The 24,849-nt window shown below is 36.4% G+C and overlaps 1 protein-coding gene across 1 annotated transcript in view; it reads right to left on the minus strand.

Annotated features, from left to right (window-relative positions):
- Positions 1-1,307: 1,307 nt before the first annotated feature.
- OPA1 (OPA1 mitochondrial dynamin like GTPase) overlaps positions 1,308-24,849 on the minus strand; it is an 83,427-nt gene continuing 59,885 nt past the window's right edge. Inside the window, exons 30-31 of the mRNA XM_016200038.2 lie at positions 6,824-6,898; positions 1,308-4,255 (exon numbers count right to left, since the gene is read on the minus strand). Of these exons, the coding sequence (XP_016055524.1) occupies positions 6,834-6,898 (65 nt within the window). The 3' untranslated portion in view covers positions 1,308-4,255; positions 6,824-6,833. The remainder of the gene's footprint in view (positions 4,256-6,823; positions 6,899-24,849) is intronic.

Genomic DNA, 24,849 nt, shown 5'->3' on the forward strand with positions numbered 1-24,849 from the left:
TTGTAGCAAACAATTATATACGCCTGGCATACAGAGTACTGGCCGTGTGGCACCTGGAGTGTCACTGACCGCAAGTGCCAGAACTTTCAGCTCACGCCCTCTAGACGAAGACATTTCTTAACGGAGAGATAGTAGGCACTGCATTTTGTTCATGACTACTTATGTTAAGATGAACGGAAAGGAGAGATTAAAAACAAAAATGAAGCACAAACTAAGGGTGCAGAGAAATGGACAGGTTCATTGTTAAGAGGTAAATTAATTTCAACATTTGCTGGCAGTTGAAGCAAAGAAATGGGTAAGGTCCTGGGTTCTCTTTCACAGAAGGAAAGCAGCGTGTACATTTGTCTGGAGCAGGAAACTCAGCTGTCACTGAATTATCTAGTAATCTGTTCTTTAATGAACTGAAATGGTAGCAGAGACGTCATTAGGTTTTGCTTCTGCAAAAGATACTGTGCATTTTCTTCAAATAGGTACAACATACAGTATTTGTTGGTAAAAGACAAGGGCATATTAGATAAATTAAGAGGCGGGTAAAGGCAAGTCCAGGCTGTTTTGCTTTTTGACGATTTAGCCTAATTCACTGATAAATTTTAGCAAAGTGAGAAGATGGAGTTAACCTATTCCCTGCACCGTTTCTCACAAATGTCAGAGGTTTCACAAGCTTAGGCAAGTGCCAGGCCATGTAAACCATGACCATATTTTCTGACACGTGGCTAAAATCCTAATTTCCGTTTTGCTGCTGTGGTGCTTTGTGATTGAGTCGCTCCACCAGTGAGCAGCGGAATGGACACAAATCCTGCCTCATTTTACACATCAGATGCTCAACAAATATTAATAAGCAGCATTTATGAGGATAGTTCTGGGAGGAATAAAAAATGAGAGGAGGAATAATCAGGTGGTAGACAGAATCAAATGATCTTTAAGGTTATTTCCTTTGAAGACTTGGTTGTGACTTTTTAGTAAGCCCTCATGTTTAACTGAACGTGTTGGCAGCATTAGTAAAAATGATGGCGATGGCAGTGAAATGTAGCTTAAAAACATTTCTGATACATTTTACCAGAAAAAAACAAAAACCAAAATGTTTTGACAAGTATCAAGACATGAACAAAAGGCATTGTTTGGCCATGAGATTACAACTGGGAAGTGTGAGGCATATGAATTAAGCATTCAGAGAAAGGACACATTGAGAGGCTTGTTACACTGTGAATTTGGTTATACTGTGGGGTCAAATTATGACCGTAGGTGCAGAGGGGTCTCTGTCTCTCTTCCTCCTTCCCTCATTAAAACAGAGAAAACTTGAAAGATGCTCTCTTCAGATAATATCTTTAATTACTAATCTACACAAACAACCTTAGATCAAGCACAGGCAAAAGATAAATTGCAGTAACATCTACATGTAGTATGAAGGTTTTAAAAAATAATACAAAGTCCACTCACAGTGCACAAGGTTGTTCTAAATATTTAAACAAAGCCATGATCGTTCTAAAGATAAGCATATTCGTAAGCACATTTCCACACTGCTAAAGAACCTGAAGCTATAGCTTATACCAGCCTAGAGAATTGAGATAAAAAGCATTACTTTGATCCCCTTTATCAGAAAACCAAAATACCATATTTCTTTACACAGATAAATAAATCTAAAATAAATAAATTTAATTCTTAACTAAATAAAAGATTTATCTTTTAAAGCTACATTCTGAGTCTTATTATCACCTGTAAGACTCTCAAATTCTAGGGTTAGGAAGCTCTACGCTCTGCAACGTTCCCTGTTCAATTTTACTCTGTTCCTTTGCATTTGGAGGCTGTTATGGGGAGTCTGTTGGAGTAAAGACTGGAAAATGGGGCTAACACAAAGAGAAGAGAATACAGTTAAGCTACTAAAAAATGCCGATTGCTCCACCTGTACGTACAGCTCTGCTGGTTCAACCATGAAGCAGCAAGAGCCTGTTTCCTGCTGTACTGCCTCCACAGACTGGCTTATTAAATCGATACCCTGACTGAGTAAAATTTAGATAGAATTTATTTACATGGTTCAGTCTTCCATAGAGAGCTTTGTTCACGCTATTCTTTGCAAATCCTGACATTAAAAACAAATAATTCCTGGTCTAGCTAGAATTTAACTTCTGTACACTGAGTTTCTGAAGTGATCTGTTTATATCTGAATCATTTGTAATTTCTGAACTGCAGACACAACACAGAGTACTGTTGAGAATCTGAATTTTATTTTTTCTTTTATTAACATCTGCTTTTAATAAGTACCTAGTTTAAAAAAAAAAAAAGGCATGCTTAGTATGAGATCAGTGAAAAAAAGAAAAATACATATTATCCATGAGAGATGTGATATTATCGAGGGGCATGGGAAGACGTCTGGACTCCTATATGGGATTTTTAATAATATTCATTTTTATCTATTTATCTATTTAAATTACAAATACTGACCTCAAGGAAATAAAGACACCCCACCCCCCTTTCTTAAATGTATACAAAGGGATGTAATAAAAGAGAAATCAGTGGAAATGCAACCGAGGGCATTTTTTCCTATTGCAAGCTCATAGAAATAAATATGGCCCTATTTCCTTTTTGATTCAGAAATAGACTTGTAGTTGTACAGCGGTTGTGTTCAACAATTACAGAAGAATTATTAACTGCATGATATCTGCTTCAGTGCAGGGTTTACCTACTGGCTAGCACTGGCTGGAGGGAGGATACCAGGAGGTCATCTCACTGGGGAGCCCCCTTTCTTCTCACCCACTATCCCTAAAACTAAAAGACAGGAAATGTCCTTGACCACTCATCTACCAGGTAACAATGTACCCTGCTCCCAGCTGCTGAAAGCTGGACCTGCCTTTCTCATTAAACAGTGTAGAACGAGTATTCACTGGACTCTCAATTTCTGAAGTACTCTGTGATATCCTTCAAATTTGCCTATTAAGTGTCAGATCTTGAGAGAGGTAGATCACAAGGAAGGTTGTAGTAATGTTAAATTTTTTTAAAAAATGCCACGTGGCAAGGAATTCTTATCAAAACATAATTCCAAGAAAACTGTAAAATTAAGTAAACTGTAAATAAAAACTGTCACACCATGGGCATATTATTAGAATAAAGGTTTAACGAAATGGCAGCAAAGAGCTGAGTTAAACGAGAAAGACATTTTAAATAAAAAATGGCATAGTTCTTTGCTTTAAAGTCCTTTAGCCAATAAAAAATGTTTATATAAAACATGAAAATGTTGTGAGGGTATCATTATAATTAAACTGCAATAAATTAAACTTTATATTTTTCTTTAAACGTTCAGTTAAGGGGGGATGGCCAACATCATTCTAATTGTTGAAATAATTTCTACTTAAAATATAGTCCTATGAAAGAAAGCCTTTTCCTGATGCCTAGTTGAAATGTTTGACAATAGTCTAAATGTAATTAGTCAATTGATTATTCTTAATCTTCCCTGTCCAGTGTCTCAATCCAATCGCTCTGTCAACAGGTAAAAAACCACTGTTAACAGAAAGCCTAGCTTAAGTATACAACATCCAAAATGAATGAATTTCAAATGGATGCAGAGAGTGCAAAAACAGCAACTGAATCCAATAGGTAAGCTTCTAGTGACTCCGCCGCCAGGCAACTCTCCAAGCTGTCAACAAAGGGTTGAAATCTCTTTCGCTGAACGTACGTGGAGTTGTTATAATCCAAATCACTCTATTTGAGGGGCTCTTTTGTCAGTTTTCTTCCATGTGATGGATATAAAATGAATTACCGTGGCCACAGAGTTTCTGGATATAGAACATTACAGATACAGAAGACAACTTAGTGGGTTACCAATATTTTATATACAGCTGTTACTTTTAGAAAATTGCTCTAAGTTTTTTATTTCAAAACACCTAGCATTTTTTTTCTGGAAAAGAAACTGACATGGAGTTACATCAGCTAATGAATTAGTTGAACTGGTGCCACCACAAGTAAGACAACAGGAGAGCAATTCTCTCATCTGTAAGGACTGGACCTAATGGTCACACCACTTACATCATCCCAACTTGTCACATCAATACAATTAAATAGGATGTTAATGCCATTTCCCCTGCTCTTCTGTTCAAAAGGCAGCTGGTGGTTAAAGTGCCTCTAACACATACGTGATTTTTATCCCATGACTTTATTTTGTGTTTGGAAAGGTGGGATAGCAGAAGGAAAAAAGCAAGACAAAAGACTCTGGAGTTTTCTTTCTTCAGATATATGCAGAGGTGATGACATTATGAGTAGGATTCTGTAAAAACAAACACATTTGATAAATTTAGGTCTGAGGAGACATTACTGAAAGATCATAAAAATACTAAAGCTTATTTGCCTAAGTATGCAATTTGTTAGTTTTATTAAATTTAAAGTATCACCTACCATAATATAACAATTTCATCAAACATGATATATGAATCAAAAAACACTGAAATCCATTTCTTAGAGAAAACAGTAAAAACTTAGCATATTAAAACCGATGGGTAGAAGGAATCTGTGTATGACTGTTGGGTATAAATATTTTCAACAAGTATGAGAATCAGTTAATTAAAACTATCAGGCAGAGGAATTCCACGTTACAACTATCATTGAGAAACTATCCCCTAAGATGCTTGGTAACTTTTATAAAATGAACAGAATGAAGCAAGACTACCGTCCTGCCAGATTTAGTATTTTAAATGGATTTGCAAGGTACATTAAAATTGATCATCTATTTAATTCACAGATATTTGTAACAGTTCACAGAGTCGTACTTCCCAGGGGATGAGAAGGGCCTTAGAAACTATAGACAAGTAGGGAACAAAGAAAGTGGGATGGTTTCCCAGTACACAAATACCATCACTGCCCAGCTCTTTGGATCGCCCTGGCCTGCACTTGGGACAGACACTGGCAAGAAAAGGCTTATTCCAGCAGCAATGGTAACTCTACATGTCACACTGACCATCAGGGGGGAGTGACTACTATGTAAAGCACTGGCTTGCTTTGGGCTTCCTCATTTCATTAAAAAGACAGAAATGTAGCTTATATTTTTAATGGGGTTTCTGTGACATTCATGACTTCCCACCCTCCAAAAATAGACACTTGTAAACAAAAAAATCAAGTGAACTTTGGTGCTGAAGAAAATCGCCAAATGAAGAAGGTTGTCAAAACGTTTATTTCTAACATTAACTATTGCTAGTAATTATGATGACAAAGGAAATATCATAACACTTTATGATTTTAGGAGAAAATTTTCATACACTGAAGTTGTATAAAACTTTTACAAACATTGACACTTAAAAACAATGAATTATTTTTGGTCTGTGTTAAAGATGATGGAAATTTAGTTTCTAGATATATTTTTTTATACATCCGCACATGTGTCTTAATTTATGAAAGAGACAAACAAAACAAAGTAACAAAGCTGTATCTAACTTCTTCCTCTCTCATTCATGGCTGGTGGGCTGTTAGACGGAGCTGTGCTTCCCTTTCTAGCCTGCTTTTGTAAAGAGACTGCCCCTACAGTAGAGGAAAGCAGGTAGTTTGAGGCTTAAGGTCCTTTTCTGAACCGAGTGCAGCTAGGGAGGGAATCTTTCACATTTTTCTACTCCTTCCAGTTCAGATTGTGTTACAGGTGCCTAGGATAAGGCTCACAAATAAAGTGGTTAAATATTTTAAATAAATAATAATGTCTTAATCAGAACATTTTCCCTTGCTCAACTTCTTCAGTAAAAGCAAAAGACCTACTAATTATAATTCTTCAGTGATAATTAACAATTGATGATGCTACTAAGAAAAGTCTTTCAATATATAGTATTTTCTTAGGTATATATATATATATATATATATATATATATACACATATATATATATATATATATTTAAAATATATCTTTATTGACTTCAGAGAGAGGAAAGGAGAGAGAGATAGAAACATAAATGATGAGAGAGTCATTGATCGGCCGCCTTCTGCACACCCCCACTGGGAATTGAGCCCACAACCCGGGCATGTGCCCTGACGGGGAATCGAACCCCGATCACCTGAATCCTAGGTCAACGCTCAACTGCTGAGCCACGCCCGGCCAGGCATTCTTGGGAACATATTTATAATGCCAGACTATAGAATTAGCTAAGAGAGTCCACACATTCAGAAGAGTACTAAGGCTATCTAAGTTACTTTACACAGGAAAAGGTTTCATCTAAATGTTTTAAACATAGGAGAATAAGATTAAGAACAATTAATGAGATTCTTAGGGAAGCCAGATAAAAAGCTCTGTAAGCCAACATACACCAGTGATCCATCGAGTATGAGCAAGGGAATTAAGTAATGAGAGCCAGAGTGCAATTCTTTACAGGCAGAAAACTCACGAGCCACCTGCATATTAGAAAATGTCTTAGAGTTTGTCCGCCTTCGTTCTGTTCAAATGGAGTTCTCAAGAATATTTTTAGTTCAGCTCAAAGGCGATCAAGTCACTAAAAACACAGTATACATGAAATTTAGAGCCCGGCCAGGCATGGCTCAGCGGTTAAGCATCGACCTAGGATCCAGGCGATCAGGGTTCGATTCCCAGTCAGGGCACATGCCTGGGTTGCGGGCTGTAGCCGATCAATGACTCTCTCATCATTGATGTTTCTATCTCTCTCTCTCCCTCTCCTTTCCTCTCTCTGAAATCAATAAAGATATATATTAAAAAAAAAAAAAAAGAAATTTAGAGATTCCTGCCAGTAAAAGTATTATTAAAGAGCAAGTATAGTCAAGTACAATGATAAACTATTAAAATAAGTTTAAAATATAAATTTTGCATTTAGTCAATAACAATGTAGAAAGAAGACTTTTACTCACTTATTACAATTTATTTCTCCTGATGAAGAGCTTCAATGAAAGCATCAAGTTTTTCTTGAATTTCTCTAACTTTCTCTGTGGAGATAGAAAGAGATAATAAATTAAAAACAAACTAATCCTTCAAAGGCACCACAAATCACAGAAGATAACCATTCCACAAATGGCCTGGGATACTTCAACTGTTTGGGAAAAGGAGGAAAAATGACCTCGGCACCACACACCGCCTGGCAGCCACATAAAGCCCAAAAAGGCTGTAGGAACTCTTCACAGTTTTTTGGAAAGGGGGGGGGGGGGCATATGACAGACCCTTTTGAAATTCTAATAAAAGTTATGGAATCTTACCCAGAAAAATGCACATATAAATATATATATATATATATAATTATGTATAGAATTTTAAGGAGTGCTCAGTTTCTCTGGAGTCCAACCAAGGACCCACAGTTAGCAATATATGAAATAAAGGAAAATGTAAAATAATGAAACTGTTTGAGAAAAAGGGACACCTGCAATATTCTGAACAAAAAATATATAAATAAATTAATAAATAAAAAAATTAAAAGAGAATACAGGTATTTAACTGGCCGTGGACTGGGAAATGACTTTCTAGGCATAAAGTAATGGGAAGACTTACAAAGCAAAAGAGCAATGTGACCACATTAAAATGTACCCCTTATATGTCAAAATGTTCTAAAATTAAAAGACAAAAGAAACTGTAGGAAATATTTGCAACAAACATGAAAAGGGCAGTGACACTAAAATACATACAAAACTGTACTTTTCTAGCTGTGAATGAAGGACGGAAGGGTCAAAACAGCAGAGCCACTAAAGACGGATCCACATTATTTTATCTGATTTTCGGTTTTCATGTTTATAGACATCCAAAATAAAACCCACAGTTTCTCTCTGAAGTGTAAAGAACAGTGCAAACTCTTCACAGTGCACGTCAATCTGCTAGCATTAACATGGAAAAGCTGTGATTTATTCTACTTCACTGCCAACTTGATCATGCAACTCTTATTGTAAAGTACAGGTCACAGCAGACATGGTAACAAATACTTTTGTCCTTTTAACACAATTTAACCTATTAGTGGGAATTAACAAGTGAAGTGACTGGTTCAAAGCTAGTGATATCGAGGAAAAGGTTCTACTTTATAGAAAAATCATGTACGATACATTAATATTCAACATTTACATCTTTTACATTAAAGATAAAAGCATTCCTTTTTACCAGTGAGATCACTTGTTATGAGCAGCCAATAAAAAACAAACAATTGTCCATTTTTATAACTTCTTAGTAGCATTACAGGAACTCAACAGAGCCTAGCGTGGTTGTGTACAAAGAACAGTGTCTTCATATTTTTCTGCCAGTAATTTAACAGTTCTAATTCTTGGTATTCTGAGACTAGCACAAAATCTATAGGAAAACAAACCCTACTGTTATTCAAGTTATTCAATGAGAAAACATGATGATAGTTTTCACAAAGGCAGCATTAACTCCTTACGTAAAAGTTAAACTAGACAAATTAGGAAACATAATCTTAAACCATCTCTTGGAAGTTTAGTCTGTACTAGTTTGTACTATTTTTTAAGCAGTCAAACCAGTAAGCACTTCCTTTCTCAAATTAAGGCCACATTCTTATTTCTAAAATGAATTCATCTAGTTGCTTAGAAACAGCTTCACTGGTTTTCTTCAATGAATTCTTAAGAGTTCCACAGTACAGTTTGTCAGCTGAAGAATTTAAAAAAGGGGGGAAGGACAGGAGGAAAAAAAGAGTTTTCTACATCATCTCATAGAATTCTGGAAATGTATGGGGTCTTTAAAAGAATCATCTAGCTTAAACAGCACAACACATGGAAATCTAAAACAGGTGTTTAGAACCCCAACAGCATCTCTGAACATTTACTGAGAACTGTTTCTACTTGGGAAGCTGTACTGTATGAAGAGAGGAAACCTGATTCTATTTGCTCCACAATCTGACTACAATCAGGCAGCTGCAGGGCCAACTCTATCCATCCCTCTGCCCTGTCAGTGACCTCCATCCTCAGAGGACAGACAATCTGTGAGCGGGTGGTACAGTAGCATCACTCACAAGAGACTTTTCAGAGCAAGATCTCTTTGTATTGAAAGACACCAAGAGCCACACTGAGCACAGGTGTCTAAAAAAAATTCAAATTCTGCTGAAATTAGAGATAAGCCATGTTGTTTTCTAAATGAAAGTAAAAGTATTTAATTAACTATTATATAAACACCATACAGTAAAAAATTTACAAATTTCCAATAAAAGCTGCTTTTACAAATACTTTACAATTAGAATATCAGGACACTGTAACACCATGCTCTGAAACCTCAAGAATGACACAAAGGACAATTAGGTAAGGTTCTAGGAAGTAACGGGGGGAGAGAGGAGGAAAGGAGAGGGTGGAGGTTAATGTAAAAAAAAAAAAAAGAATTGTGATAAATGTATCCTTTTAACACTAAGTTAAAAAATTTATTTTTGGTTCATTCCTTCACTTATACAATGTCCTTAATGAGTGACGTGGAGACACAGAGGATGTCCTGCCTTTGAAAATTCCCTGCCTACTCCCCACCTCCACTCTATGTCTATGAAGTAAGTGTCTGATGTGTTTTGGGCGATTTCAAATCCCCCCATTTTATTTGGTCTTCATACAACTCTGCCGGCATCAGTGCCAAAGGTGAGGAATAAGTCTGCAGAGTTGCTGTGTTTGCCTGGTTCAGAAACACTCGTTGGATCTGCTGCCATATACACCAAGTGGCAACAACACAAATGCTATTATTTCTAGTGTACTTGTTATAAGTTTTACTGTTTATGTGAAATAAGACATGTTTTGGTAAAAACTCCGGAATCGAACAGCTCCCGAGCACCCCCTAGGTTGTTCTAGTTAGGGGTGACTAAAGAATATAGAATACATTCTCCTCTGCTGAGCATCATCGCCTCCTGAGCAGACCAGATCTATACACGTCTGGAGAAACCCCCGAGAACCATGAGTATGAAACTGGGCCGAAAAAATCAGCATCTTCGGTGTGTACAGCAGTGTCAGACTCAGTGTACATGCTCAATGAGTACTTGATAAATGATGACGATCCCCCAAATACAGCGCAGAATATAAGGGCTGTCGGTTATCAAGCAGGAAAAAACCCCCACAAACCCAACTTGACAGGCTTCCTGGGCGATACCAGTGACCAAGAGGGCGGAAGCCAGGACCACAGAGCTGGAGCAAGCCTGGATCAGGAGGCAAGGAACACAGGGACAGTGAGGGCAAGCTGACAGGTCACCACACAGGCAACACGGAACAACGCTCAGGTCTCAAAACACACCAGTGGGAAAAGAAACTTCAAATCGATGCTAGCACCGTATTAAGGAGGCTGATATATGCTGACTACACACACACACAAGCACAGGCACAGCTTTACACAGGAAACAGATTTCAAACTTTATAAGGAAGCTATCTTACAAATATTAAGAAGCATTATGCCCCATGTTTGAATTCATTCATTTTAAATCTGATGAAAGTTTTCAGCTCTCTCTTGTATTACTAACTATGCCATCATTGCACAGAAAACTGAATTATCAATAAAAATCAAGGCTAAGGTTAGTGACTAAAACTTCCTACTTTCTGATCCTTCCAAATTAATGTCCCAGATATTAGTGTTTTCAAATCTATTTCATCATTAGAAATTACTTTCCCACAGAATTGTGTACAGATTACTATGACTAATTATAAAGCAAGCTCCCTTTTCTGTTAAATATTTGCATTATATATTTATAGCTAGGGAATTCTTGTAAAGTTTGTGATTTACTTGATAAATTAAACCAACTCAGGAAGGGATTAACATACTGCTATTTCTGTTACACTGAAATAGCCAGTTCTGCAGTGAATACTGAGTCTACTTTCCATTTATCCAATGTTTACTTAAAAGATGAGCTATTTCAAACATCAGTTCATTGTGCTTCTTGACTGAGTCATGAATATTCCCATAATCCTCAACTCATAAGCCGTCAGTCTCAGTGAATGAAGTTCCTTCTTTTTTTCCTTTCTTCAGATGACCTGACACCCATTCATGGTTTGGGTCTCTTTATCTCCACATGAAATGATACTGCTACTCTCAAATTCTTTTTGATTCTTCTGATACGCGCTCTAAAAGCCTCAAATACAGACTAATCTGTAATTAGGTCTGAATACAATGTGAATACCACAAGGCCAAACCTGGGAGAAGGTTCACTTCAGTAGTTAGTAACAGTTTAGAACAGGAACAAAGAATCACACACAAAACACTACTGCATGCGCCGAAATAAACCTTTTACAACTTCTGATGTTTTTAAAGAGAGCATAAAGAAACAAGCTACAAAGGTACTGATGCACTGGACTTGAAGTGAACCACACATCCTAAGGTCCTAACGTGCCCCAACAGAACTGCCTCATAACACGCTGCGCACACTTTGTACCAAGAGTGAGGACACCATGAAGGTGAGATCCTGCTGTAGAAAGCTGTTCACTACAGCACTGAACACTAAAGGAACACTTCTTATCATGTACTATATACTGCTCCTGAAAAGGCTTGCTTTTTATTAGACACTGATACTGGAAGTGCTCTTTAGAAGTTCAGTATTTAAAGGAATCACCTAGAGTAAAGGGAAACAAAGAAAATAATAATAATAAAAAATAAAGGTGAATGAAAGACCAGATTCAAGATTGTCAAAACTACACTCAAAATCTTAGATTTAGCACATGGGAAATGTGCACCTTTTACACTTAATGAAAGGGAGAACCAAAGAGAGATAGTCAAAGGCATATAACTACATCTAACACTTATCTTCTGAATCTTGGCCCTGTAGTTTTTTTTCCCTACAAATACACATAATTATGTTTAAACAGACTCATTAATGAAGACAAACAGATGACTGCTTATTACAGAAGAAGAAGGCATCATTTCCTGAGTTCTGGAAAGCTATTTGAGGCTGGTATGGTAATTTCAAAGCCCGGTGGGGTCCCAGACTTCAAGGGGGTTTGTGGAAGTGGTAACAGTTCCCTGAGTTATTTCCTTATTTCAGAAGTTCAAATGAAAATCTTTGTTTGGGCTAGCAGTACATCTACTTTCATAACAATCATTTAAGAGATATGGAGATTTAATTGTAACTGTGTTTCTAATTAAAAAGAATATAGGTACATTATTCTAGACAAATCTTCTAAAACATGGACTTTACAGGCATATACAATATGAAAGGAGTGTTTGATGAAAAAAACATTAGAAATCACTGGTCTAACATCCCAAAATAATCAGTAGGGTAGTTATTTTACATGATTTTTATAAGGACAGAACAGTGTATTAAAAGGCATACAATACTGTGATCAGGAGAACTGTTTCTAGTGCCGGCTCTGCCTTTAACCTTATGACTGTAGGCAAGTCACAGTCCTAGTTTCTTTATCTACAAAATGAAGGAATCTGTCCAGAAGAATCCAAAGTCCGTATTACTTTAAAACTTAGGACTGACATGTACAGTTCTAACTGATCATGTTCTAATTGCATCTTTTTAAATGTTTATTGTCTTTTGTTTATCACTTACTATCATTTTAAGTTTCATGTTAAGCTCCTAGTAAAAAAATGTAATCACAAATGACAATATTATTCTCACAGGGCTATATAATTCATTTTAGAAAGACCAGTTTTATACTGCCTTTTCCAGGAATCAATGAGGAACTGCTTGTATGAATCATATACTTACAAAAAGTCTGTCACTTAAAATCAATCAGCCTAGCACAGCACATGCTATGTAATAGATGCCCATGAATATTGTTTATTCATTCATTGTTGAGTGATCTGATTTAACCAGTACTTAATTCAAATATTAATGATTATTTTAAAAATTTGCTCTTTTTTCAAACCCCAAAACAACAGGATTTAGAAAAAAATCTGCCAGAAGAAAGTCTGTGAGGCAAATTACAACTTATGTCTGCTCAATATATAAAAAGTTCAAAGTGACTTGTGGATAAATTTAGCTTTTTTTTTAAAAAAAAACCCCAAAACCGAAACACACACCTCTTTTAACTGTAAGCATTTTTACCAAGCACCTTTTGGCTAATATAATCAAAACCTCTCAAAATACATTCTTGATATTTTGAAGCCAATTCTCCAAAAGATTTCAGTATGGATGAACATAGAGTAAGTATATAGCTTTATACTCAGGCCTTTATATTGGTTAGGAGCTTCTACTCTCCTAAGTAGATGGCAACCCTAATTTCGGTTCAGCTAACTATTAATCCTTACAGATCTGCCCTTAACCAATAAAGAGTAGCACCATTCCAGGTATGAGTCAATGTCAATGAGTATAAAACCTTGAACTTTCTGCTACCTGATACTTACTAAAAGGCTCAACTGTAAGAAATAATACAGTATTTATGGAAGACTAGATGGAACATGTATAATTCATCTATTTCTCTAGATACTATGTATTTCAGTTTTAGATAAGCCAAAACAAATAGCTATGTATCTGGACTACATCAATTTTATTTTGCTCAGAATTCCTTATGTTATTGGCCAACACTGAGAACATGAAAAAGCCCCATGAAATTCATGATTATATGCAGCCATCTGATTCACTATACCATATAACTCAGTGCTCCTTTTATGAGGATGATGAACTTTCTCTCAGGTGTGTGTACTGGGAATACCTGTTTCATCTAAGCAACTTCTGTGTCGTTGTCTGAGAGCTAGCATAGACCAAGCAATCGACTTTGATTTCCATTTTTCATCAGCCCCTAGGAAGCTCGGGGCTAAATTTGCAGCTTACTTATGGCAAAGTATCTAGAACCCTTGAGCATGTATTCTGAGGGGGTACCAATCTTATCCCAAATTTCACATTATTTCACTTGCCTGAATTTTATCTTCCCTTCCATTTAATTTTTCCAGTTTTACATTTTGCACAAGATAGGTCTTTGTAAGCTGCCTCAAATCCTTTTTTGGGATAAGGCAGGGAATTAATAAACAAACTATCATGCTAGTTTGAAGAAGATATACCACTAGGCAGCTGATTCATACAATATACTGTAACACTCTAAAAGTGGTCTTTTTATACTGGTAGTGCTTTTTACATCAGTAACTTAAGAATATTTGGGGGGGGGAGATATGTGTCATATTTAAACTGTTATGAATATATTTGCATGGGAGAAAAAATAAATTAATTTCTCCTCAGTTCTTGGGAAACTCAATGATAAATATCTATACTTAAAGTACTTACTTTCAGCAACAAAAGAAAAAAACTTAAATTTTTATGGGATTCATGGTTGTCTTTTAAATGTAAAAGTTAGACTGATTCTACCTTAAGATTATAAGTCCACTGTGAATTATTTTTTTCTGTATCCAGTATATAAAATGCTCCATATTAGTTACATATATCAACTCAAATTATGGTGGAAAAAAAATCTTTAAAAGTTATTTCATATGCTAACTCATTAATAATACATTGCTTTATTTTCTCAAAAAGAAAAGTTTAAATAAATACACTATCTCAAAATGAACACATTCCTTTTGTTCCCATTGAACAATCTAAATATCAATACAATTTTAAAAATATGACTAAGGTAATTAATTTGGAAAGCTTTAGCCTAATGACCAGAACAGTCAGTCCCAATCAATTAAGGCTTTAAAATAATGCATCATTTTTTTTCTTTTCTATTCCCTCTTATTCTTAAAAGCATATTTTATCCTGAATTTTGTTAGGAGAAAAGTTGAAACATTTTAAGAAAAGGAAAACCACCCAGGCAGCCCTTAAAGAGACAGGACATCATTTATCACTTGCAAAGACAGATTTATAAGAAGAGGGCCCCTTCTGTTCCTTTAAGGCTGCAAAACAGATGGGAAGTGAATGGACAGTCAATGGGACAAGAAAACACATGCTGCTGTATGTACGCTCCCAGCCTCAGAGAGAGGTCAGGACTGCAACTGCGTGACTGGTCCTGGAAGGGCTTTCTCCAAGCCGTCACAAAGGCAAGCGCGGCGCCTCATCCCGCGGTCAAACTGTTATAAATATTGGTTTGTCAAAAGACCTTCAGTGCTGGAGCTTTAAGAGGAGGCGCAACAGATGAATGAACCACGGGAATGACTCTTAAACAGTCAGCTCATTGATGTAATTTTAAACATAAGAGAAAATAATGCAAAAACAGAATGTAATTCTGGTTTATGAACCAAACCAAAAGTTTATGAAAAAATATGGAATATAAAAAATTACAGACTTTAATAAAGTTATTAACTGGGATGAAAAGCAAAAATGAAATACAATTATATCTCTTAACTGAGATGCTACATTAGGACAAAGTATTATTAAATTTACCACAAGGAGAACCAATAGGCATTCGTGTTTCACGAGGCTGATTTCACATCTTCAGTTGTGATTTCTCACAGCAATCCTGTAAGGAGGTATCACTACTGATACTGGTTTTAGAAGCCTCCACAATAAGGCCCAAAGAAATGAAAATAACTTCAGAATTAATTTCACATACTCATTAATTTAGAAAAATAGCCTTTAAATTTTAAGCCACACTTATTTTTTTCTATAGAAAAGGAAAAAAAAAAAAGAAAAAATAGCAATAAGGATACATACATAGATTTATAAACCTGGGTTATCCTTTTTGAAGAATGAAACCATTTCATATGTCTCTAGGAGACAAATCCATTGTCCTAGATACTTAATAATTAGTTTAACTAGGAGAGTAGGCTCTAAAACTAACAGTGAAAATAATAGAAAAAAGGAAGCAAAATTATAGGAACAGTCACCCACAAGAACAAACCCAAAGACTAAAGATGAACAAAATCCCCAAACAAGTCTAAAGAGATACCATCTCTAACACATGTTGTTAGCCCCATAACTATTTAGGAAACTAGCTAAATAATTTCCCTCAAAGAATATCAATTTCCCCATCTGAACAATGGGGATAATACCTTATAAGCCTCATATGCCTTTACAAGGTACAAGCCTGGATGAACATAACACATTTCATAAAGTATAAAGTTCTCTGCAAATGTAAGGGAAAGATATAGAGTCCCAAGCAGGATTTGGATGCCAATGTACCAAATCATGCAGTTACCTGGGAATACTTTCTATTCATTGCTTTCTCGATTGTTAGCACTCTTAGAAAAAACAATTTAAGTAGAAATGCGAAAGTTTAGAATTGAGCGGATGTTAAAAGTGGAGGCAGCAGGCAAACACTCAAAGGTTTTCCTGTTTAAAAGGGAGTCAAGATCAAAAGTAGCTAGAGTGCATGGAAGAACCAATCTGACAGATTTAAGATGGGAATGACTTGAACATTTTTGAAGAAAGAAGAAACATAACGAAGGCACAGGGACACATAGGAAGTGCCAAGGTCCTGAATACAGGCAGGGATTCCCTTTCAAAAGAGAGTGATTCTCAGCACACGTTTTGCTACAAAATAGCCTGGGTATACCTGACATATTTAAAGCAACTGGTACTATAGGTTTTATTTTTACTAATGCTACTTTTCCTCTCAGTGAGCTTTTCTGAAATAAGTTTATATGAAGAAAAAAAAAAATAGTCTACTCTGAGAAACCAGAAATGGGAGCAGTGACGATGAACTGAAGATTTGAAGTGTAAGAGAAAGCCAACCTAAGTAAGACCTCTTCATGAAAATGTGTGACAGAAATTAGTCCCTAAGACCACATTAAAAATTTGTTAGAATACAATGTCACAGTGGTTATCTCTAGGTAGTGACATTTGCTTTATAAATTTTGCCATCTATATTTTCTAACTTTCCACAATGCACATATACTAGTTCTGTGAAAACAAAAGGATTAAAACAAAAACACCTAAAAATTCTGGTAGTGTACTTGGTGAAAACAGGTACAGTCTGCACATATGACTCAGAGTGTAGTGACATCAATAAAAGGAGGGACTAAAAAGACTTGAATTCCTTGGCCCAGGAAAAAATGATCTAACTAAACTTCCTTCTGTAACTCAAAATACTAAAACTAAGGAATAAATGAAAACAGCTCTTCTAAGGGAAATAAAAACAAACTATTTTCATGCACAGTAGATAACAGTGAAGTAGAGAAAATCTATTATCTTAAATGGGCTGCACAAGCTCGAAAACTTCACTAGTTCAAGATAGAGTTCAATTTATTCACAGATGAAAGATCCATGACAGGCACTTACTGGAAATGAGAAGAAATCGAAGTGAATCCTAACCATTGAAGTACCATGAGGAGCAATTACCATGTGACCCCATAAAATATCTCTTGGTGTCACAATCACCAAGAATTTATTTTGGAAAATATTCTGTCACTTTTAAGATTGATCATATCGTGAATTAGCTTCATCATTTCCATGACTATGATCATTAAGAATATGAAATAATGCTTATTTGGGAAAAAAAACCACAGTTTAGAAATGTATAAAATAGTAAAAAATTAAAATTCCTTTTGCCTTTAATTCCCTCTCCAACTGCCCTGAGAATTCTCCTTCACAGAGGTTACCAGTTTAGTGTGCATCAATTTGTCTTTCAAGACTGTTCTTTTAAAAATAATTATTCATGTCTTGCTTACTTTTATTTTTTAAATATGTTGTTTTACAGGTCAATGGATTGTTTGTGATTAGATTGTTTTCAATGACTATATTCTACTTTTTTTCCATCTTATAAATGGAGAGAATGCATAAAATAATTAAAAATAAAACAAATCAAAGTTTAATCCCAAGTTCAAATGTTATTTCATTCTGAACTCAGTCACTAAGGAAGTGGTATTAGCAAGGGAAAAAGACAACCTAACTCCTAGCTTTAATTCTGTGCACTAGCCTTTTTAGATATAAGAATGTGTACATAAACACGTATCACAATAACATAAATAAAACCTACTTTAAAATGATAAAAAAATTCAACCTGTAAATTGAAGAGACCTTTCTTACCGTATTCTTACTTTTAATCAGTGAAAACGTAAGTTTAAAGTAAAAAGAATATACTTGCTAGTAACGCATGGAGTACTAGTAGCTTGTATAAGATTATAGATATCTCAGTAAATATTCTTTTAATCTTGTACCAATTTATTAATATCCTTCAATGCTGCCTTTAAAAAATAGACTTAGGCCATGAAAAATGTGCTTGACTCTTTTTTTTTTTTTTTTTAAATATACCTTTATTGACTTCAGAGAGAGGAAAGGAGAGGGAGAGAGAGAAACATCAGTGATGAGAGAGTCATTGATCGAGCCCGCAACTTGGACATGTGCCTTGACCGGGAATCGAACCCCGATTGCCTGGATCCCAGGTCGACGCTCAACCGCTGAGCCATGTCCGGCCGGGCCTGTGCTTGACTCTTAAAGCACCATTTTGAGTCTGGATTTTCTCACCAATAACCTAGAAAGCACACCACCCAGGCTCGTGCAGAATTGTGTGTGTAAATGGCTACTTTCTATCACAGAGGACTCTTCCCAAGGATTGCCTGATTCTTTGTATCTCTCTCGCTCTCAGCTACAACACAAAGCAGAGTCCACGTCATCTATGCAGACTCAAGGTAAAAATAATCTTCACTATCTTCCTTAGATGCTTTAATGTGACAATTTCAGCTTACTATGAAAAACGTTATCTCACAAAGGCAAAATTTAAAAATTTAATCACTTTTACCCTGAAAAGATGCCTTAGAGACCATAAACACTGATAACATAAAACAGAAAAAAGTTGTCTTGTTTACTCTGTGGTGAAAAAGAGAAAATTCCAATATTTCCATTTTCCGAACATACTCATTTCTACCAATAAGTACACAAATATCAAAGAGTATAAAAATACTCCAATCAACTTAAAAATTCCTAGTACACATTATGAAAGCGTTTTGGTGAACTGGCGACTAGGAAATCCTTGGTGACCAGAAAGAAGTGGTTTCCTTAGGGACAAAGTCACGGCACAGGCGTTAGCAAGGGAGTGGGTGCGGGGCGAGTGTGGCAAACGCAAGCTGCTCTATGAGGGAAATGAGGTGGTAGCTTTCTGGCATGACAGAGTAGAAAAAGCTTCCTTAGGGTGAGAAGAGAGAGCTTCCTTCTGTCAAGAGAAGGGGCCAATGAAGCGTCTGTATAAAAGCTCACGATCAGTCATGCAACACATACAATATGTAACATACAGGGATGGTGACTTTATGAAAGAACCAAGTCACTTTGACAGAACAGATCAATCATAATAGACATAAATTTTTCCCCCTGAAATTGGTTATTTTGGTTGCCTATAGTGGGAAGCCTGCCTTCTGCTCAGTTAAACATCACTGGCAGGACCTCAGTAAGGTTTTAATCACTGACAGGAGGTAAATAAGGGCAGAGGAAAAATACTGGCGTTGGACCCGGTGATAATGATCTAAAAGAAGGCACAGTGAGAGATACAAGAAAAGAGAGACACAGGGAAAAGGCGCTTACAGATGTGCTGGAAGCCAGGAGATGAGAAAAGCAGTATTGCAGTCTTATAATTATTGGCCAAAGAAACACAGTAACCGTATTTAGATATAAAGGGCGTATGGTCCTTACAATTCATGCTTTGTCTTGAGGGCACCTTACTCTATTTTCTGGAATTGTGCTTTTTTGCTTGTTTGTTTAAATGCTCTCTGGGCCCAGGTACCTAGAATTCTACAATTCCATTCCATCCCTTCTTCCTTTAAAATTCATTTTCTTTGGTTACTTCTACAGAAACAAAACGTACACACTACTATAGATATAGATCAAATAACTTACCAAATTTTCAATAGCCACACGGTTTATCAGGTCCTACTAAAAGAAGATAAGTGTCAACCTAACTGTACTGCTGAGAATGGGAAGGACTTTCTAGAGTACTGGTTTGGGGGCAGACCGGGGGGGGGGGGGGGATGGTACATGCGAAGAATCACCTATGGAGGGAGATGCCAAAATACGCACGCCAGGGCCCCACCTGTGGAAAAACAGTTTTAAACACGTGACTTTCCTTTTCTATAATTTTAAGTTCCAAATTCTGACCATAATCATCTTTCCAGGATTATTTTCAGTCTCACACTACTTCATGGCCACTACTTTTACACATGGGGCCCTCAGGCACGTGGCTGGCGTGGGCGAATGTAGGAATGTGGAGTAACTCATGGACGTCCTGATAGTTTTCTTTCCTAAGTGAAGAACAACAGAATCATTCTGGCCAAGGGTTCCATCTACAGATGTCCTGATTCCTTCTTACCCTATTAACTATCCTATTAATTAGACGTGTGATTTAGGCAGCTGTGGAGCATTTCTCTGCTGATCTTAGCTTTTAAGCTGGTGGTGCTGAATCACTCTGCTGTCGCTCCCTTTTCATGACCATAGTTTCAAAAACGTACATTAATTATGGAGAACAAACTTCTCATTATAAAAATGATTTGTTACTGAATATCTGGTAGCTCAGAAGAAAAAAGTTTCCATCTGTGGCCTATATTTCCAAGTTTCTAAAGTCAAAACGGAATCTCCCGCACACTGAGATACAAAGCTGGTGTCTTTACTCCTTTCTAATTATCAAGAGAAAGCCTAGGGTGGATGATAAGAGGAGACTGGGAAAGTGCAGAGACACAAAGACCAGCCCCACCAGCATTGTACCCTCCCAAGAGAAACAAACTTTAAGTTTCAAGAAACAATTGCTGGCTGTCTGGGAGATGCTCAGGCATCACACAATAAAGAACAGTCAACAGAGGCGAGAGGCCGAGCACGCTGCTGTGATTCCTCCGCTCTAATCCCCGCTCTAGTAAAAGGCCAGCTGTTGCCACCTCGCGTAGGGAGTCAGCAGAGCAAATTAACTGCGGGAGAAAAAAGGCGCCGATATTGGAAAATTCTAATTTACCAGCCTCTTTAAGCTACACTGTTTTTAACACTAAGGACATCACACCATAGCATTAAAATATGCCTGTGCAATGAAATGGTAGCCCGAGTAAAGGAGTTTACCACTGTTTTCACATTTCATTGGTAAGCGGGATGTAAATATGCAGTATTCAGTTCTGACTGAAGCACATCTTCTATGAAGTACAAGAAATGCGAATACACTGACATTTACTATAAAACATTTCCGCACTCACAGAGCAGCTCACCAAAAAGCCTCAATTGCTCCGTAAATATTCTGTGTCTGTTATAGCTGGATCTGTCTCTAAGCATGAACACATCCCACGAAAAGCTGTGTCTGAGTTCTCGGCACTCAGATGCTACTCCACTGTGGTGGGATTGGACAGTCATTCACTGTACTTCGAGACGTGACTACAAGTCACCTAGAGAAAAGTAACTTCCTCCAATGTGGCCTTGTTTACATTTCAGTGTTCTCTTACCCGCCGCTCTAATTCTATCAGTTTCATATCATTTGACAGTTTAAACTGCAAAGCTTTTTACCGTGTGGGAAGCACAAAGGATGGTGAGGGTCCTCACTAATACGTATGCCTTTTTGACCTACCCCAGAAAGCACGCTGTTAACTACGAAAGCTTCCAAATATAAAGGACCATTCTATTCAATCATATTTTCTAAAGGCTTCAGGTTTTTCTCAAATTAGTTCAGCACAGTAGTTAAAAGACCTGGGATTAATTTAAGTCTTAGTATTTCCACTTATTATCTATGTGTTTCTAAGCCTCCATTTCTTTACCTATAAAATGAGGAAAATGACTGTACCTATGAGAGTGCACGTAGAGCCCATAACCTAATATCTGGGAGAGAAAGTACTGAAAGAGACATTCATAAACAGTTTCAGGTTCTGATACAAAAATGAAAAAGAATTTATTGTAAAATAGAGAGAAAGTCTCCGCAGTTCTTGGAAAGAGCAACCTGAACGGTTGGCGCTGCTCGTTTAACCCAGCTATGAGCGATTCTTTGGTTGTGCACACAGAGAAGGAAAGGTATAACTCGAGCTTTAGTGAAAAGAGTTCAAAGAAAGCTAAGTTATGAATCCTAAGCAATTGATTTAAGGTCCAAATAGTCACAATAACCTAGTTAACAGCTGAACCATAGTCACACAAACAAGGAGAGGATTCCGGTGGCGCCGATGAGACTCAGTTTAGCAACACTGCCAGCAATTAACACCAGTGCTGGGGGTGGTGGTGGAGAACAAGCTCTACAAGTCTGTGAGACGCTGGCACTACTACTTGTTCGATATGGTGACAATTGTAAGATAAATTTTATAAATCATGAAACAGACCATAACAGAAAGAAAATCTTTGATTTAAGCTATAACATGGCAATCTTGCCCTCTCCAAACAAAGCATTTTAAAACTGCAGTCTGAATAAATAGGTTGGAAATATTATTAAAAATTCTGTTGGGAATCCAAACAGATTTGATCTAAGTTAACACTGAATTTAAATATCTATTAATATCCTTTGAAATAAAATTCACTACAAAATCAAAACAATCTCATCAAAGTCATAGTGGCCATATTTAAACACCAGACGGGTCTAAGCTTGACCAGACACTGCAAATAAACCCAGGTGAAAAGATGAGCCATGGATCTTATTACACTGTCCATGGGTAGCAGTCTTTTGATATCTTCAGAGTCAAAAATCTCGTTTTCTCTAAATTATTTTGATGTGAGTCTGACCCATTATCAGTTATAAAAACAAAATTAAACATTTTTACCCCTTTTTATGCAAATTATCCTAGACTTAGAGAAAAGTTGTCAGACTATCACAAAGAACATACTGTTCCTCATAGACTGTCATTACGCCTCCAAAGCCCCAAGTATTCTACTGTATATTAGCTACATATAGATATTTTCCTAAATAATACCAATTTAACAATTAAAGCTTAAAAATTAACACTGAGGAACTACTACATGTAACCCTCAGACCCCTTTCACGTTTTACCAACTGGACCACTGATGTCCTTTAGAGCAACAAGGCCCAGTGCAGGTGACACACTGCATTTATTTAGTCTTGTTCACCCTGGAACAGCTCCCTTGTCTCGCGTGATCTGGATGCATTTGAAGATTACAGGCTAGTTATTTTGTAGACTGTGCCTTAATTTCACTCTGGTGTATCTTTATAATTGGACTTGAGTTATGCATCACTGGTAAGAATATCCTAGAAGTGATGCTGGGTTCTTCTCACTGCTCTATAAGGTGCTCACAGGTCTGACTTGACCATTACTGGTGTTAACTTTGACCACCTGACTGGGTGGTATTGCCAGGGTTCTCCAATATAAAATTATTTTTCTGCTTTTAATTATTTTGTATGGAGATATTTTGCGTGATTATATAAATATCCCATCCCTCATCACTGATTTTATTCATTTATTTATATAATTATTAACTTATGGGTTTGTTTTATTCACGGGGTCATAATTTATATCTCTCATTATTTATTTTGATGGCCAAATTGTCCTAGTCTTGGCCAGCTGGAGTCTCTTTAAACTGGCTCTATATCTTGGTGACATGTCACTGCCATTCTTCAACTACTTGCTTACTTTCAGGCTCATCCTACCTTTCCCTGCTGCAGTTATGGAATCTACTGCATCTCCAAAGAGTCCTAGTTCCCATGTAGGACACTTCCTCCCATGAGCCTCCTGAGACTCGAAGAGGTGGGCTCTTCCCTCATCTCTTTGACCTTCCTAACTCCAGCTCCACTGTTTTGTTTCACTAGCGAACATGGTATATGAGAGAATGGTATATGAGAGAACACTGCACTACTTCTTATGTTCTCATCTTAAAGAACAATAAGTTGGTGAATCTCCAAAGTAAAGTGGTGAAATGATTTAAAATCGAGCAAATTTAAGACTACATATGTCTACAATATTTTACCCTGTACAATTTTAAAATTACAGTAAAAACTCTCTTGACTGCCTCTCTTCTCTAAATTCTGTTACCTAACACACAATATTCTAATTGAATACGCTACACTGGACACTGATCTGAAATGTACTAGACAGTTTGATCTGTAACAGTGGTAACTGTTAAACTTTAATATTTTCTCACTGAAAGTATCCATGACCATATTCCCAAGTGTTGGACTGTAGATAAATAATAAGATACTCGATAATCTTTTCAACTAATGGACAAAGTCATGGCTCATCTTTCTTAATGGGACTGATGAAGCTGAGTCACTGATGAAACACTTGCTTCCAAGTACATTATTTGGGATATTAACAGGACCATAATTTTATATGTACAGAAGCAGTAAATCATTTCAAGGGAGTCAAGAGTCAGGAAAACCAGCAGAACATATGAACTGGCTTGACGGTGCATGAATTTGTATAATATCCTTTCTTTAAAGAATCCAATTGAGAATGGAAAGTGATGGGGTTACACACAAGGCTCTATTATAAAACATGAGGAAAGATACATCATTTTTTTAATCACTTAAAAATGTATGCTGGTAAAATACATTGAATTACTTTACTGTCTGATAACTATGTCCTGAGGAATAGAAAAGATATATTTATGTACATTGTAACAACGACACAGTTCTTCCTGGAACAGTATAAATTTAGCATGAAATTATGAGCCAGGGACTTCCAAATGGTTTTGAATGAATTCTTCTAACAGCGCTGTGCAATAACCATTATAGTACGTGGTCATTTTTACAAAGCTAAAGCTTTGGGATATACTCTGCCCAAGATAACACAGCTAATAAATGGCAATTCTGAGTTAAAAATAGATGGTCTGTAAGTTAGCACAAACTTAAGTATGTTGCCAAAGTGGCATGAAAAAAATAAACCAAAAAAAGGCAACAGAAAATGGACATTAAAGTTAAAATAAAATATATTTGAAAAAAAGATTATTTAAAGAAAGAAAAGGAAAAGACAGAAATGAAGGGCTCAGATAACTTAGAAATGGAGAGAGAATAAAGACAAGCTGTGGAAGACAGCATGCTGCTTAGGCACAGGGTATAAAATAGGAAAACTATCTGCTTTCTCTGGGATATTCTAGTGACTATATTGCAGTGGTATAAATTCAGCTTAGAAACTGTTTTTAAATTTGAAGAACTTCTTTCTACTCAGCATATGCTCTTTTCTTTATCAGAAACCTTATTGGATAATAAATTTAAGTAAACATTGAAAGAAAAAG

Source organism: Miniopterus natalensis, chromosome 6 (genome assembly GCF_054644295.1).
Source record: "Miniopterus natalensis isolate mMinNat1 chromosome 6, mMinNat1.hap1, whole genome shotgun sequence".
Taxonomy (NCBI): Eukaryota; Metazoa; Chordata; class Mammalia; order Chiroptera; family Miniopteridae; genus Miniopterus; species Miniopterus natalensis.